Source organism: Ambystoma mexicanum, chromosome 2p (assembly GCF_040938575.1).
Source record: "Ambystoma mexicanum isolate Mex_15411 chromosome 2p, UKY_AmexF1_1, whole genome shotgun sequence".
Lineage (NCBI taxonomy): Eukaryota > Metazoa > Chordata > Amphibia > Caudata > Ambystomatidae > Ambystoma > Ambystoma mexicanum.
The window spans coordinates 1,258,357,115-1,258,372,848 of NC_090923.1; the positions used below are offsets into that span (position 1 = coordinate 1,258,357,115).

General features: G+C 49.8%; 1 protein-coding gene across 2 annotated transcripts in view; it reads left to right on the forward strand.

The window, feature by feature from the left end:
- Positions 1-15,734, forward strand: part of LOC138567407 (lipopolysaccharide-induced tumor necrosis factor-alpha factor homolog) — a 227,460-nt gene that overhangs the window by 31,649 nt on the left and 180,077 nt on the right. For both annotated transcript variants that reach the window (XM_069645581.1, XM_069645582.1), the window contains exon 3: positions 9,519-9,569. In XM_069645581.1, the coding sequence (XP_069501682.1) occupies positions 9,519-9,569 (51 nt within the window). The remainder of the gene's footprint in view (positions 1-9,518; positions 9,570-15,734) is intronic.

Here is a 15,734-nt window from a genome sequence, read left to right on the forward strand (position 1 = left end):
GCCGGTGATTGGAGAATGCATGCAGAGCCTAACACTCCTAACCTGAACCAGTCAAACGGTACATGACACTTCACTGGGCCACATATCACAAATAATGCATATCAATGAGAACAAGTAAGAGGCACAACCAGGCAACCATGGGGATGGCAAGCAATGCATGAATGAACAGGATGGCAAGTGTGGCAATGTGGTCAGTGTGACTATGCATCGTAAATAATGAACAGCATGAATTGGAGTCAAAACATTGTTGCACTACCACAGCATATCTGCCTCAGCATACATGATTATACCCTGCATCATCTATTGAATGCCATCCAGACTACCACACCTCATGGCAGTATAGATTGCACCTAGATAACCTTTTTTCATGCTTACAGGGACATATGCACGGCCACACCAAATAGCTGCCGCCATGACTGAGCTCCCTGAATGTGGCAGTTCAGAGTGACACACACCTATTTGAATCTGCTTGCAGGTGATGGAGGATATCCCTGGAGGCCGTGGCTACTCACCCCTGTGCGTAACCCGCAGAACAGCCATGAGGAGGAGTATACTCGTGTGCACACCCGTACCCGTGTTGTGATTGAGCAGACCTTTGGCCTGTTGAAGGGGCAGTTGCGCTGCCTCAGCAGGTCTGGTGGGGCACTCCTATATAGGCCTGAGAAGGTGGCAAAGATCACTATGGCCTGTGTCATGCTGCACAACATGTGCGACCGGAGAAATGTACCACTGCCACCTGACATTGACATGCATGGGCCGGGTGGGGATGATGAGGATGGAGACGGAGGTGAGGTAGCCCCCCTGCCAGTACGTGATGCACGGGATGGCCATGCTGTACGCCAAGCACTAATTCACGAATAATTCTGAAACACAGGGACTATGAAAGACTTGTGTCAAGCAGACACTGGGCCAATGTGGACATGCACACAGGGAATGTTGGGAGTTGGGCACTGAACATCGTACCACATTAAATGGATGCACACAAAAATAACAATGTCCAGCCAGGGTTTTTTCTTATCACAACGTGTGTATTATTTACAACAGCAAAAATGTGCCCACTCCCCCCTTCCAGACTCCCCCAACAAACTCCCTGACCCCCCCCAACAAACTCCCTGACCTCCCCAACAAACTCCCAGTCCCCCCAACAAACTCCCTGACCCCCCCAACAAACACCAACACCCCCAATAGAATCCACAAGATGCACCCCTTTACCCCCAACCTTGTGTCCCACTACTATTGTCCCCCCACACTACTTCCGGAACTTCTTCCTGTCCGGAGGCGGCATCTCAGTGTGCCTTGCACTCCTACGTGTGTGGCTCACTGGGCTGGTGGGGACAGATGAAGCTGGTGTGGAGGTAGTAGGTGATTTGCTGGCAGGTTCCACACCTCCTGCAAGCCGCGGCCGCTGTATATGAAGCAGCATTGAGGTCAGCACCTGTGTCACCGCCCCCAGGCAGTCCCTCATTAGCCGAGCCGATGCATTGACAGCGGCTGTGTTTGCTTCAATGGCCGCTGTGGTTCCTCCCCGTCCGCTATATACTGGCGGAGTAGGTCTAACATGGCCTCCTGTTGGGGCTCCACCATCGACAATCGTGTCTCCAGGGTTCTGGAGGGGGCTGGAGTGGTGGGTTGTGCAGTCACGTGGATGGCATTTTTGGGACTGGACTCCTCAGAGGTGGGTAGGTCACAGTCACGGAGGCAGGGATCAACTCCACTGCAGGTGGGTGACTGCAGGTGTTGGGGCGAGGGGGTGGGCACGGGGCTTGGGGTGGCCGGGCATGTCACCTCGGCGTCTCCCTCAGGCTCCACACTGGCATCAAGTTCTTCCCCAGTGGAGACGGGTGCTTCCAGGGACTGCCCTTGGACAGCTGTGGGTGTGGCCTGCTTGTCTCCAGCGGAGGTGGTGGTGGTGGTGGTTGCCCTCTTCTTACGGTGTGAGGTGCATGGCCTCGCAGTTGTCTCCTGGGTTGCTTTTTCCTCATCAGTGCCTGGGGGGGTAGAAGAGATGCAGGGCATCAGTGATGGTGTGACATGGCAGTGGCGGTGCTGTTCATTATTCATTTGATCATGCTTTCATGTCTTACAGGTGTGTCACGCAGGGTATTCAGAGGGGGCATGTAAGCATTCACTGCATGGCAGGTGGCATGCCGTTGATTTTGGGTTTGTGTGAAGTATCACATGGGCAAGCTCCAAGTGTGTTGGCTGTGTGTTGGTTAAGGGATGGGCACTCAGCATGCATTTTAGTGTGGCAGCATTTGGCTCGCCATCTGTATTTGGGTATGGTCATGTGGGTGTTGGGACATGCATTGCCTTGCCTAGACTCTCTACCACTTCACTTGTGCTACTTCATGGTCTCCCCTACAGGGATCTGCAGGGTCACTCACCTCCTTCCGCGGTTGATGCCGCACCCGTCTCCATCTCGCATAATCCCTCGATGGACTCAGGACTGATGAATCTGCTGGCCGTCTCCTCCCAGGGCATCAATTTGGCAGGGGGGTGGGCATCCCCACCTGTGGCCATGGCCTCCCTCCGATTGGTGGCCATGATCTTGCGTACCCTCAACCGGAGGTCATCCCACCGCTTCCTGCAGTCCCTCACACTGCGCGGGGTGGGACCTACGTCTGATACCCTGCAGGCTACCTCCTGCCAGATTTGCCTCTTTCGTTGCTGCACCTCCCGCTTCTTGTCGTGGGATTGTATTGTGTCTGCATGTGCAGCTAAAGTGTCCGCTAATATGGTGAGCTCTGCGTCTGAGTAACGCTGTTTATGCAGCCCAGGGGTGGTCCTCCTGGTAGCCTTTGGCATCCTCTATGGATTTCCACTGTGCTCTCAGAGTATCGGCTGGTGGTTATGGAGGATGGCAATGGATTGTGTTTTTAAAGATGGCCGTCGGCCCATTTCCCGTTCCTACGCGATGATGTAATTTCCGGGTCCTTTTTTTTGACGAACACGGTATTACCATGCTGGTATTACCATGCCGGTATTTAGGGGTTGGTATGAGGCGGTACCGCTATGGGCGGGTCCCGCGATGCTTGTATAGGGGAGTTGGAGGCCCTTTAGCGGCATGGCGGTATTGCCACTACCGGCATGGTAGGACGCACGTGCTCGCGCACTCGTAATCACCCGCTATTAGCGGGTTCATACAAGCATGGACCCGCTCATTCCGGCATGCCGGTAATGAACCCGGTTTTACCGGCCAACTCGTAATGAGGCCCAATGTGTATGACAGTGATATTGGTCGTTTGCATGACGAATACCAGGACGTTTTCCAAGGTATGATATGATATGATAAGTTATTTATAACGCACCTGTACACAAGTGTTTCTAGGCGGGACAAGACATGGGACGAAAGACAGAGGGAGGACAAGACAAACTATCTTACTAGGCCTTGTGTCATTCAGATCGTGCAAGTGCGGGAACGAGAAGTGCAAGGGGAAAGGGGAGGGGGAGTGCAAGGGAGAGGGGAGGGAAAATAGGGCAGCAATGCTCTAAGTAAGTGCAGCCAGTGCTGCGCGGCTCTGGGTAGTGCAAGGAGAACAAGGGACTGTAGGGTTACAGTTACAGCCTCTAAGTGCGTGGTAGGCCCGGGGGCAGTGCAAGGGTGACTGATCAAGAAAGACCCTGGTACCCAGTGAGACTCTGAAGATAGCCAAGCAACCAGTCGGTACAGCAGACAGGTAGGTCAGGTAGGTCAGCAGGGAAGGGAGAAAGAGAAAGCAAAGGACAAGAGGAACGTTTTGAGCTGCTTCCAGAACTTCAAGTGGTCTGGCTCAAGTTTGAGAGTGGCAGGGAGGCCATTCCAGAGGAGGCACCTGCAGAGGAGAGAGATCAACCCTCCCCTCTCTGCCTGGAAAAGTGTCTAACCCTTAGAGAGTTGGAGGTAGCTGAGCAAAGGCCTCGAGAAGGAAGGTATTTTGGAAGGGAGCGTTGGATGCAGTGCAGGCCCCGGCCCCAGAAACCCTTGTGGACAATGCAAAGGGTCTTGAACTTGATCCTTGCAGTGACTGGGAACCTGTGGAGAGATTTCAGGGCTAGAGAGATACGGTCCCTGGGCTTGAGGCCAAGGATAAGTCTTGCAGTCCTGTTCTGGATTAGTTGCAGAGGGCAGAGAGAAGAGGAAGACAGATTGAGAAAGTGGCTGTTGCAGTAATCCAGCCTAGAGAGAACAAGGGCTCTGGAGACAGTGAGCTTCTGGGGGAAAGTGAGAAAGGGAAGAGTTCCTTTGAGGGGGTGCAGCCTGTAGTGGGACTTCTTGGCGATGTCCGAGATGTGAGGAGAGAAAGAGAGAGTGGAGTCGAAGATGACACCAAGGTTTTTTGCCTCGCACGAAGGTGAAGGAAGAGAGTCCGAGGTAGGTGGCCATAGTGAGAGAGGAAAAGCAGGGGCAGGTGTCCCAATGAGAAGGATTTCCATCTTACTGGCATTAAGGCAGAGATCGTTGGAGTGCACCAATCCTGAATCATGGATAGACAGTCAGGAATGAGCAAGGGAGGAGAGGAAGCTGAGTGTCATCCACATACCACTTAAAGTTGGAGGAGAAGGCAGAGATCAGGGGGGCCAAAGAGGCCAAGTAGAGGTTGAAAAACGAGGGTGAGAGGATATAGCCCTGGGGAATGCCACAGGTAGAGAGAGGTGGTGGAGAGAAAGGGACCAAGGTGGATCTGGGAAGGGCGGACCAAGAGGAAGGAGGTCAGCCACTCCAGGGCCTGATCCGTGATGCCCAGGTTCTCACGGGTATCACAGATTATGAGGTGAGACTGCAAATTTATCAAACGGTTCAGCCAGTAGCGCTGCAACATCAGAGAATACCATTCCATTTATGTGAACAACTTACAGAGAGTGGTTGGCCCCAGATTGTGGGCATCTCCAATTATCAATGTGCTGAAACCCAGACAGCCAGGCGAGGTGCGCATTTGTGTAGCAATGCACATCCCAAACAGGGCTATCAAGAAGTAAAGACACCTTATGCCTACACTGGGTGATCCATTTGCATATTGGGTCTTGATACCACCAGATTGTCCTCCATGCGAACTCCAGGCCAATCACCATGTTTTGGACTCACATGGAGATGTTTAGGTACAAGAGATTGAGTTTTGGAGTATCTTCTGTGATGGAGGTATTCTAGCACACGATGCATGGATTGTTGGCTGGACTCAGGGGAGTCATTAATGTTAGAGATGATGTGCTCATTCATTCAAAGTCAGAACCGGAACACTGACAACTGGTGGAAGCAGGATTCAAACCCCTACGAGAGAAAGGGCTGATACTTCATGAGCAGATATGCCATTTTCTACAGTCTAAGGTTACATTTGTTGTTTTCTGTTTACAAGCAGCTGGCATTTAAGCGGATCCTCAAAAGGTTGCAGAAATACGTGCCTTTGTGCCACCGAATAGTCCCATCAAAGTTTTCAGTTTCTTGGGGATGAACAACTTTTGTGGCAGGTTCATCCTTAACCTAGCCACCATCACGCAGCCTTTGAAGGGTTCTTAAAACAAAACTGCAGACTAGGCATGGAGCAAGGCTGGACAAACAGCATTGATGTATGTGAAAGTGGGCATTGCAGTAGAGGTGGCGTGGTGATTTTTGACCCAAAAACGTTGTCTGAAACTCTGGTGGATGCCAATTCTGTGGGACTAGGTGTTGTGTTAATACAATTGGCTAAGACGGTGTGAGGATCCCCATTGCTTTCTGGAGTAAGGTACTGATGCCTATGGAGAGACAATACTTCCAGATAGAACAGGAAGCACTGGCGGTATTGTGGGGCTATAGATACTTTAATCTGTATATCTTGGGCCACCCCATTACAGTGGTAACAGGCCATATGCCGCTGTCACCCATCTTGCTGAGGCCGCCTCTGAGACTGGAGCTGTGGATGCTCCAATTGAAATTGTAATTACAACACTCCTGTTCAGAGCTGGGACAAGAATACAGCAGATTATATATCACGCCACCAGGTTGAACTCAGAAGATCGCGGAGCAGGTCGAGCGGGAGGCAGAAGAAATGGTGAACATGATCATTCAGCATGCAGTACCTAAATCCATGGTATTTTGAGACATTGCTGAAGCTGTTAATGAAAGGGAACCACACTTCCAGGGGTTGGGCAAGCAATCCACAGTGTTCCGGGGAGGGGGTGGGGTCATAAAAATATCTGACTCTGTACTGAGGTCACAAGAAGGAAAATGCAACAGATGCTTCAATACTGAACACAACTTTTAGAGGGTGCGTCTCCTCCAAAGTCAACCTTACGCAAATCACTCCTCCCATCAATGAATTGCACCACAGAGGACACCCAATACTTACCTACCAGGTCTATCCTCCGAAAGAGAAAAAGACAGACCAGGTTCATATAGCCGTTCTCCGTGTAAGGGTGGAGTTACTTAGGGGAAGGAAAACCTTTTTTTTTTAAGCTTGGTAAACAAGGTCTATCGGGCATTAAAAGGCAAGATGAGGTCCCCGTACACCGAGCCTCCACACAGGCAGGGATGCCTTTTGCCCTCAGCTGGTTCACTTATGTAAGCATAGTCACCTGAGTCTTGGTTCTAATTTCTTGTAGAATGGCTTCTGACATCACAGCACTGATATTGATGGAAAATATTGCTTTTTCATGGACATACTAAATGATACCAGCCCAGGCGATACATTTTGGAATGTATTTCCACTGATTTTCAATTTCCGATCTACCACACCCTGCTAAGCCTGCTCGCTAAACCCAGGGGAGTAACATACACATCATCCGTCTGCTGTGCCACCTCAATCATACCCAAATACGTTGTGGAAAGTACATTAATGTATTGTGTAAGGGTGCAGAAGTAACACTCTGGCTTAGAGTGGCCATGGTGGTTGGCATAAACTTTTATCCAAGTGAGAAAATGAAATGAAAACCCTATCTTGCCCTAACTCTAAGAGGGGTTTCAGTGCCTCAACCAAAATAACTAATGTCCCATTCAGGATGTCCAAAGCAAAAGTCCAATGTCCAATGGCAGAATCCTAGCTCCGTCCCTCTCACTCTAAGCTAAAATAACTAAAAAGGAGGTCTTCCTAGCCCAGAGGAGTGACCCGTTTCACCTGGACAAAAAGACAGTTCTGGATTTATCAGTTCTTCAAGTGTTGGGAAGATGTCTCCCTTCCCAGCCATGTTCAGGCTTATAACACGGTTCAACAATTGGTGGTAAATGTCTCCATTCCCTAACTGGCCCTTGTCAAACTCGTTTTCTGTCTCTGGGCCCATGACCCTAGTTGGCAAACATGGTTCTTCCTACCAGGCACTGCGACGAAGAAGAGTGGCTTGGATGCTCCTCCAAGCTGTGGTGGGTCTCTGACCCTGGTTGGCAGACCTGGATTCCTCCTACATGGCACTGCGATGAAAGAGATTGGCTTGGATGCTTCTCCAAGCTGTGGTGGGTCCCTGACCTTGGTTGGCAGAAATGGTTTCCTCCTACCAGGCACGGCGATGAAGAAGAGGAGTTTGGAGGCTTTTCCAAACTCTGATAGGTCATTGACCCTGGTTGGCAAACCTGGTTTCTTGCTCTATCAGGTCTCTTAGTCCCAAACACAGACTTAGTTTACTCGCTTGCCAAGTTCTCTGTTCTTCTGTATTATTCTCACAGTTCTCTGTATGGTTTCTGGATCTCACATACAGACTTGGTTTACTCCCCTGCCAAGTACTGTCTTCATATCTATGTCTCTCACAGTTACCTTTGTGGTTTCTCCACGGTTATTGTAAAGCAATAATTCAAACACAGTGTTGACTACCTTAGGGGAATGCCTCCCTTCCCTTGATCTGTGTTGTCTGGAGAATGATTCCCTTCTCTAGACTGTGGTGTTTTCCTGAGGCATATAAGTCAAAGGGTCGTCTCCCTTCCTTTGACTTCTATAAGGCTGGTATTTCCAGTTTCACCAGGTTGGGGGGCAAGGGGAATGCCTCCCTTCCCCAGGCCTTTCTCCGGCTTTCCTTGCAGTACAACAGATGAAGAGAGGGAATGTCTCCTTTCCCCGGACCTTTCTCAGGCTGCAGTCACCTGTCTTCCCCAGTCCATCGAGTTCTATAACTATTAAGAGCAATCTAGATGTTTGATTTATTAGCGATGCAGGTCCCAGACTTGCACTGCGGGTTCTCGCCAGTATCCTGCTAAACTTGGTTTAAGACTTTGCCAAGTGTTATTTTCTCATTTTCATTTTCTAAATGTCTCTTGACATGCATCAGGGTCCCAGACCCAATCATGTGGCCTCCATTCTTTATTTGCTCCCTCAGATTGGCTCTGCCACTCTATAGGATCCCCGACACCTCCCCGTCCATCAGCATACCTTATTTTGTGGCCCGTGATGGTCTTGGATGGTCCCGTGTGCCTGCCGTCTGTGGTGGGGCTTCCCCTGCTTTCTTCTTTCATCTCCGGGTGGCCCCGCCATCCCTGCTTCTTCCCTATTAGCATGGGACCCTTCCTCCATGTGTACTGACCTTCGGGGAGCAAGGATTGTCTTCCTTGCTGCTCACCGCGTTGTTCCTTGAGAGCAACCTCCTTTCTCGGCTCCCCTGAATGCCTCTTTCCTTCCCCTAGCGTACTCCGTCTCGTGGTTCCTGCAGGGCGGGCTTGACACTTTGGCTAGTAATTCCTTGCTTTCAACTGGGCTTTGTAGAATCAGCTGTCAAGAACCACTAGAATGGGCAAAGTGTTTCTAGGAGGTACTCTGTACTGCTTGGCGCCTCCTCCTCGTCACAGTACTGATCTTGTTATGATGTTGTGACTCACTAGAGGTCTTGCTCGTCTCAGTACTGGGTTAAGAATGGTAACAATAACACATGGATATGTTTAAATATGGGATGATGTTAGGGATGTAGGAAGGGGGGCTAGGGTCAGTTGAGTGGCAGGGATACCGCCTTCTCCCACAATAGTCGTCACTGGTCCCATAGGCGGTTACCCTGCCCATGAGATCCACCCACTGAGTGCCACCCCCAGGGGAACTGTCTGGTAGCGTCCTCACCTCCCTGGCCTCATGGGAAGGGGCTCCCCCTACTAAAGCAGTGATGGCATCCAGGTATTTGTCACAATTGTAAATGGGTCTTGATTAGTGTGACTTCCTGGCGTTATATTCCTTAAAAAATACATGCGGTGGGTCCCATTCTACTTAAAGGGCAGCTGGGCAACAATTTCTGCTGAACAGGCACAAGAAAAGGTAATAACGTTCCAAAATACACACATTCGTCTGTAAAAGAATTGACCTGGAGGACTAGAGTGCCACATAATCATGTTTGTCAAAGTTTAAAATCAAAAACAAACATCAATCAGTATGGCCCCCACAACCACAACACTAGATCACTTTTGAACCCAGGCTGTAATTGTAACAGGATTTTATTGGCAAGTTTTTCAGTGATTGTATTTCTAATTGTGTGTCTTCTTTCCATTGTGTAGTGACGATTTCTCACATTGTCAAATGTAGCTTTCACGAGAGTGCTTTATCATTTGCACATGAGCTTCTTGGCGCTTGCATTAATATTTGTGTTTCTTTCTCCTGCCACAGGCTATGCTCCTCAACCTCAGCCACCTCCATTCCACGCTCCACAACAGCCAGGTACCTGCGAACATGTGTGTGTCCTTTTCAAAATAACGCCTTATTGTGTCATTTGCCCCGACAGCAGAACGCAAAACCAACTTTCTTGGTAGTGTGAGTTAAACCTTCTAATTATTTACATTTCTAGAAGTTGGCTTATCAAATCTGATTTACTTGTAAATGGATGGATTATTTCTTTTCAATGTAGGTGATAAATCTATTATTTATCACACTCCATCTTTCTAGGATGGCATGCCCCACCTTAATACCATGGTTGAGATTCTGCCAATTCCTGCTGGCACGATGCCAGAAGGCGAGAGCACACACATATTCTGGCAGGCATTCAGCATCTGTTTTGCTTCATACACATGCCTGTGCGCCAGGCCTCCTCTGCTAGACATTCCTGTGCGCCAGGCCTCTGCTAGACATGCCTGTGCGGCAGGCCTCCTCTGCTAGACTTTCCTGTGCGCCAGGCCTCCTCTGGTAGACATGCCCGTGCACCAGGCATCCTCTGCTAGATAGGCCTGTGCGCCAGGCCTCCTCTGCTAGACATGCCTGTGCGCCAGGCCTCCTCTGCTAGACTTTCCTGTGCGCCAGTCCTCCTCTGGTAGACATGCCCGTGCACCAGTCCTCCTCTGCTAGACATGCCTGTGCGGCAGGCCTCCTCTGCTAGACATGCCTGTGCGCCAGGCCTCCTCTGCTAGACATGCCTGGGCATCAGGCCTCCTCTGCTAGACATGCCTGTGCGCCAGGCCTCCTCTGCTAGACTTTCCTGTGCGCCAGTCCTCCTCTGGTAGACATGCCCGTGCACCAGGCCTCCTCTGCTAGACATGCCTGTGCAACAGGCCTCCTCTGCTAGACATTCCTGTGCGCCAGGCCTCCTCTGGTAGACATGCCTGTGCGCCAGGCCTTCTCTGCTAGACATGCCTGTGCGCCAGGCCTCCTCTAGAAGACATGCCTGTGAGCCAGGCCTCCTCTGCTAGACATGCCTGTGCGCCAGGCCTCCTCTGCTAGACATGCCTGGGAATCAGGCCTCCTCTGCTAGACATGCCTGTGCGCCAGGCCTCCTCTGGTAGACATTCCTGTGCGCCAGGCCTCCTCTGGTAGACATGCCTGTGCGCCAGGCCTCCTCTGCTAGACATGCCTGTGCGCCAGGCCTCCTCTAGAAGACATGCCTGTGAGCCAGGCCTCCTCTGCTAGACATGCCTGTGCGCCAGGCCTCCTCTGCTAGACATGCCTGGGCATCAGGCCTCCTCTGCTAGACATGCCTGTGCGCCAGGCCTCCTCTGCTAAACATGCCTGTGCACCAGGCCTCCTCTGGTAGACATGCCTGTGCGCCAGGCCTCCTCTGCTAGACATGCCTGGGCACCAGGCCTCCTCTGCTAGACATGCCTGTGCGCCAGGCCTCCTCTGCTAGACATGCCTGTGCGCCAGGCCTCCTCTGCTAAACATGCCTGTGCACCAGGCCTCCTCTGGTAGACATGCCTGTGCGCCAGGCCTCCTCTGCTAGACATGCCTGGGCACCAGGCCTCCTCTGCTAGACATGCCTGTGCGCCAGGCCTCCTCTGGTAGACATGCCTGGGCACCAGGCCTCCTCTGCTAGACATGCCTGTGCGCCAGGCCTCCTCTGGTAGACATGCCTGTGCGCCAGGCCTCCTCTGGTAGACATTCCTGCGCGCCAGGCCTCCTCTGGTAGATATGCCTGTGTGCCAGGCCTCCTCTACTAGACATGCCTGTGCGCCAGGCCTCCTCTACTAGACATGCCTGTGCGCCAGGCCTCCTCTGCTCTGTGGTGTTGAGGAGGGACCCGCAGGAAACATTGGATCAGCCAGTTCAATGAGGCTCAGCAGCACTGCACAGTCAAAAAACTCTCCAGCCTCCCCCATCCCCTCGGAGCGCCAAAAAGTTAATGTTCTTGCAGTGGGAGCTTTAAAGATAAAAAAAGAAATCATCAGTAAATAAGCTCCTGATTAGTTATTTTTGCTCAATAATGGGCAGTCATACATCAGCCTGTATCCATGTTCACTATGCGTTGGCATCATGCCAGAGTTATGAACACTCACGAATGGCCCTACACATGTGTTGGTTTGTTGGCAGGCTAACGCCTGGCTGGTGCCCTGAATAACGCGGTACCTTGCACTGGATTGCAAAAATATTTGCCAGTCTGCCATGCAAGCACAAACCTTGCTCCAGGGGAGAGAATGCTGCAAACAGGCATGTAGTGCCCGTTTGACCTGCAGCTTTGTTATGAACTCCCCGTCCCTGTTAAGAGGTCCAGACAAGAGTAGTTTCCAACCCAGACTGCACAGATCCTCGTGGGGGTCGGGTACTGAGAAGTCACCAGAAAGGTCTGAAGCAGGGTGCGGTGCACATCTCCTATCAGTGCAGCTAGTTTGTGCACAGCGGCCCACAACGTAAGCTCTAACTGACCAAGAGGGCAGTAGTATACTGTGCAGATGGAAGTTTTGATCAATGTTACTGGATCAAAGTGCTCTAAAATACACCTTTTGCCACATATTTCTCAAAATATTTGGGGCCCGATTCATGGAATGATTTGCGCGGAAAATAGGGAACTTGCGCGCCAAACTTTGTGCATAATCCCGTTCGTCGATTCATGGAATCGAATGTGCAGGATTTTCCTTGGACTTGCGTGGATTTCACAGCAGCCCAGCACATGCCTGCGAGCGGCCGAGTGCCTTGCGTGAGACACTACACAGAGTGTGGGAGTGGCTTGTGCAGAGGGCATTCGAAGGGGGCGGAACACCGAAAATGGGGAAGAAGATGCCAAGAAGTGGACATTACGAGGGACAGCCCGCAGACAGTCCATTGCATGCCTACAATTGCGCAAAATGACACGCATTCATGGACCCACCCGTGCAGCCTCTTGCCAGGGAAATGGCCATGCAAAGCCCTCGCAACATCCGCCACCCAAAGGCAGTCGTAGAGGCACTTGTGCATTGGAATCACTGCGCAGAGCTGGGATTGCATGTTGGATTTGGGGGTGCGTATATGCAGCCGGGGTTCTGATCTAAGTTAGGGGTGAGCGTATGCAGTGTAGCGGGGTTCAGGAATGTATTACGGGTATTCGCACGCAGAATTTCTGAGTTTCACCCGAGTTACGAAAAATCCTACGCATGTTGTCAGGGTGAAGTTGACAGTTGCGGGGGACCCTGCATAGGGTCTTCGAGGTGTAGGCCTGCTTGCCAGGGACTCCAGGCACTGTTTACAGGATGTATGTGTGTGCACCCATGGAGCAAGCAGAGGTAGCTTTTTCTGGCTGTTTTGGATTTGGATGAGGGAGTGTCAGGGGGTTCCGGCCGTGACTTGCGTATACGGTTTATTTGCGCAAACATTTCCATGAATACGCAGAGTGCGCAGGAAAACCATTGCGCGCACGCTCGCGCAGAGTCGGTCTCAGCGTGCAAACTTTGCAGGAAAAATGCACACTTTTCCATGAATCGGGGCCCTTGGTCTCTTATTGCCTCAATCCAATCCTGCCACAGTCTAACTTTAGAATGAAGCCAGTGCAATCACGCCCACAGGGAATGAAGCAATGACGTCAACCCCGGTCACTTCTTGGGTGGCATACACTAAACGTTTCCCTTGGGGGCCCTTCTTGCATGCATATATGTTTAAGTAATGGGTGCACGTAAAGGTGCACAATCAAAAGTACCTGTATGAATGTGAACCAACACCATTCAAATGAGGAAGTACCCTTTGCATATGTGCAAGACAAGGTTAGAAACCACACATTACAGATTATAGAACGGACCAGGCAAGCTGCTGCTACTCTTTCTATAATGTTGTTATGTGATTTTAACAGTACTTAAAAAATCACAAATATTGTGTCCTCTTCGAGCTGGAAGCAGGGCCTATGTTATGTTATGATAATGGGGTGTATACCATGCACCACGCTCTGTACAAAACTGTACATTATCATGGGGAATTGTATTCATGGAAGAGGACGGTTATGAGATTTTTCCTGAAGAATTAATAGTTCTTGACTGATTTAATTAAGTTTAGCGTGGGAGCACTTTCCAAAACGTGAGAGCATGTACTGAGAATGCATGCTTCCAATGCTACATTTAAACATGTTGCTCTGCTTTTTCGCTGAAAATGCTCTCCTGTGCAATAAACATTAGCAAACTGAATACCCATACATGCCAACATTCTGTGACCAAAAATCTATAGGAATCTTAAAGGTTCAAAAATAGAAATTAGCATAATGATGACATAACAGGAATGATGTCACATCACCTTGACCCTATGAAATGATAGGACATGACATAATTTTTCGTCAAGAAAGGCAGATTAGAGATAGGTTTATTGTTTATTGAGCCTTGCAATGTAGCGTGTTGCTTTTTCAGCAAAAGGGTAATGGGAGCTCATTAAAGCTTTTCTGGACCCGCCCGTAATCAAAGAAAACAAAGAATTGTTCAGTATTCCCTGAACTTGTTGACCAATCTGTGCAGCTTGCGGCCTCCTTTCGGACTGCGGCTGGAGATATAACTGCTGGCTAGTCTGAGCATGTGCAGGCCTTGTCCAGTGGGCCATGTTCATCCTCTTTTAGGGTTAGTAGAATTTGATCCAGTGACAACGAGATTTTCTCAACCTCCCCATGGATGGCGATTTCTTCTGAGTACTTCAGTGGGAATTTTCAAGTTTTTCTCCGAAAAGAAGAGACAAATGATCACATAGTGGCTGTGTCTAAGTGATGTCGTTCGATGTGGTAGCAGGAGGTTCGCAGTCATTGATTAAACAGTGGATCTCTTTTTGGGAGTACAGAAAAGGAATAATAGCTTTTTTTAGAGTGTAATATTGAGTTCTTATACTTCGAAAGGGACTCTGCCATGTCCGTTTCAGATCAAAGATCCAGAAGAGAGGTGCTAATAACAACCAGGAGAGTCTGCAGAGAAAGATACACAGGCTCCGCCTTCTTGGCTATGGTGGCCAATGTTTGGAATACACTACTAAGGGAAATTTACTGATTACAGAACCGCTTGAAATGTTGAAACTTTTTAAACATGGCTTTTCAGCGGATAATCAACGGAACTCAGCCAATACTCGAACAGTGGAGACAACATCTCACTTGAGCAAATCCCAAAAACGTACACACCCTAAGGGAATGCCATACCTGCACCTGACTTCCCATTTCCAAACCAACTAATGGCAGTCTAAGAAAGGTACCAATGGCTAGAATATGTCAACATATCTGGGAACAGATCAAACTCTAAGAGTGCACCTCCCCCCTTTAATAAGCAAATCACAAAACAAAACCTGAGCTCTCCACAACCACAAAGAATCTCAATACCCCTCACTACAACACACCAGCAGTGGCATCAGGCACTTGCACCCGATAAGGAAAACCTGCAGGGCCAGCCACTGACCCCATCGTGTTAGCCTCGATTTCTCGACCTTGTCACACGGAAACTCAAACTGCACACTTGCACGTGGCTTTTACAATACCATCTCCACAGACGGCAAACAACGCATCTCTACATCCCTAGAATAAACGGATATGCCCAGACATCCACCAACGGAGACTGCAAGTGTGAGGTTACCTCTCTGGAAACAAAGCCCTTAATGCCATTACACGTCACAACTGGAAAGCTGTCACGCGCGCAGAGCTAAGGGTACCTCCAATCTGCACCCTCAACACAAACCACTGCAACCTTGCTTTTTCCCTCTCCTCTCAACTAACCAAACCAATCCACTCTCTTCCAGATCTGCCAGAGTGCCTGGAGACCATAAAAATATCAGTAGTGTGCGCTACAAATCCTAATAAGCTATCATAACAACTTGGTTAGTGAAAGGGTAGATTGGTCCTTTGTGCAAAATGCTTAGGCCCTCATAGCGAGTTTGGAGTTATTATTACCAAGAATACCTCCAAACCGAATGACCATTAAGACCGGTGTTAACTAGCAATTCGGCCTAATTATGAGTTTACGTAATTCCCGATTATATAGTCTTATAGAACTCTATTAGCGAATGAAAGTACTTTTGCTGGTAGCAATTCCACTGTTGTCATTACCACTGATGATAATGGCATCATTTGTTTTGGCAGTAACACTGCTGTGTACAGGCAGGCAGTTTCACAGCTTACGGGTTTGCAAAACCATAATCAGGTAAACTGTAAAAATAGTAGCTTACACTGTTACCGCCTGTTTCATCAGTTACTGTCAAACT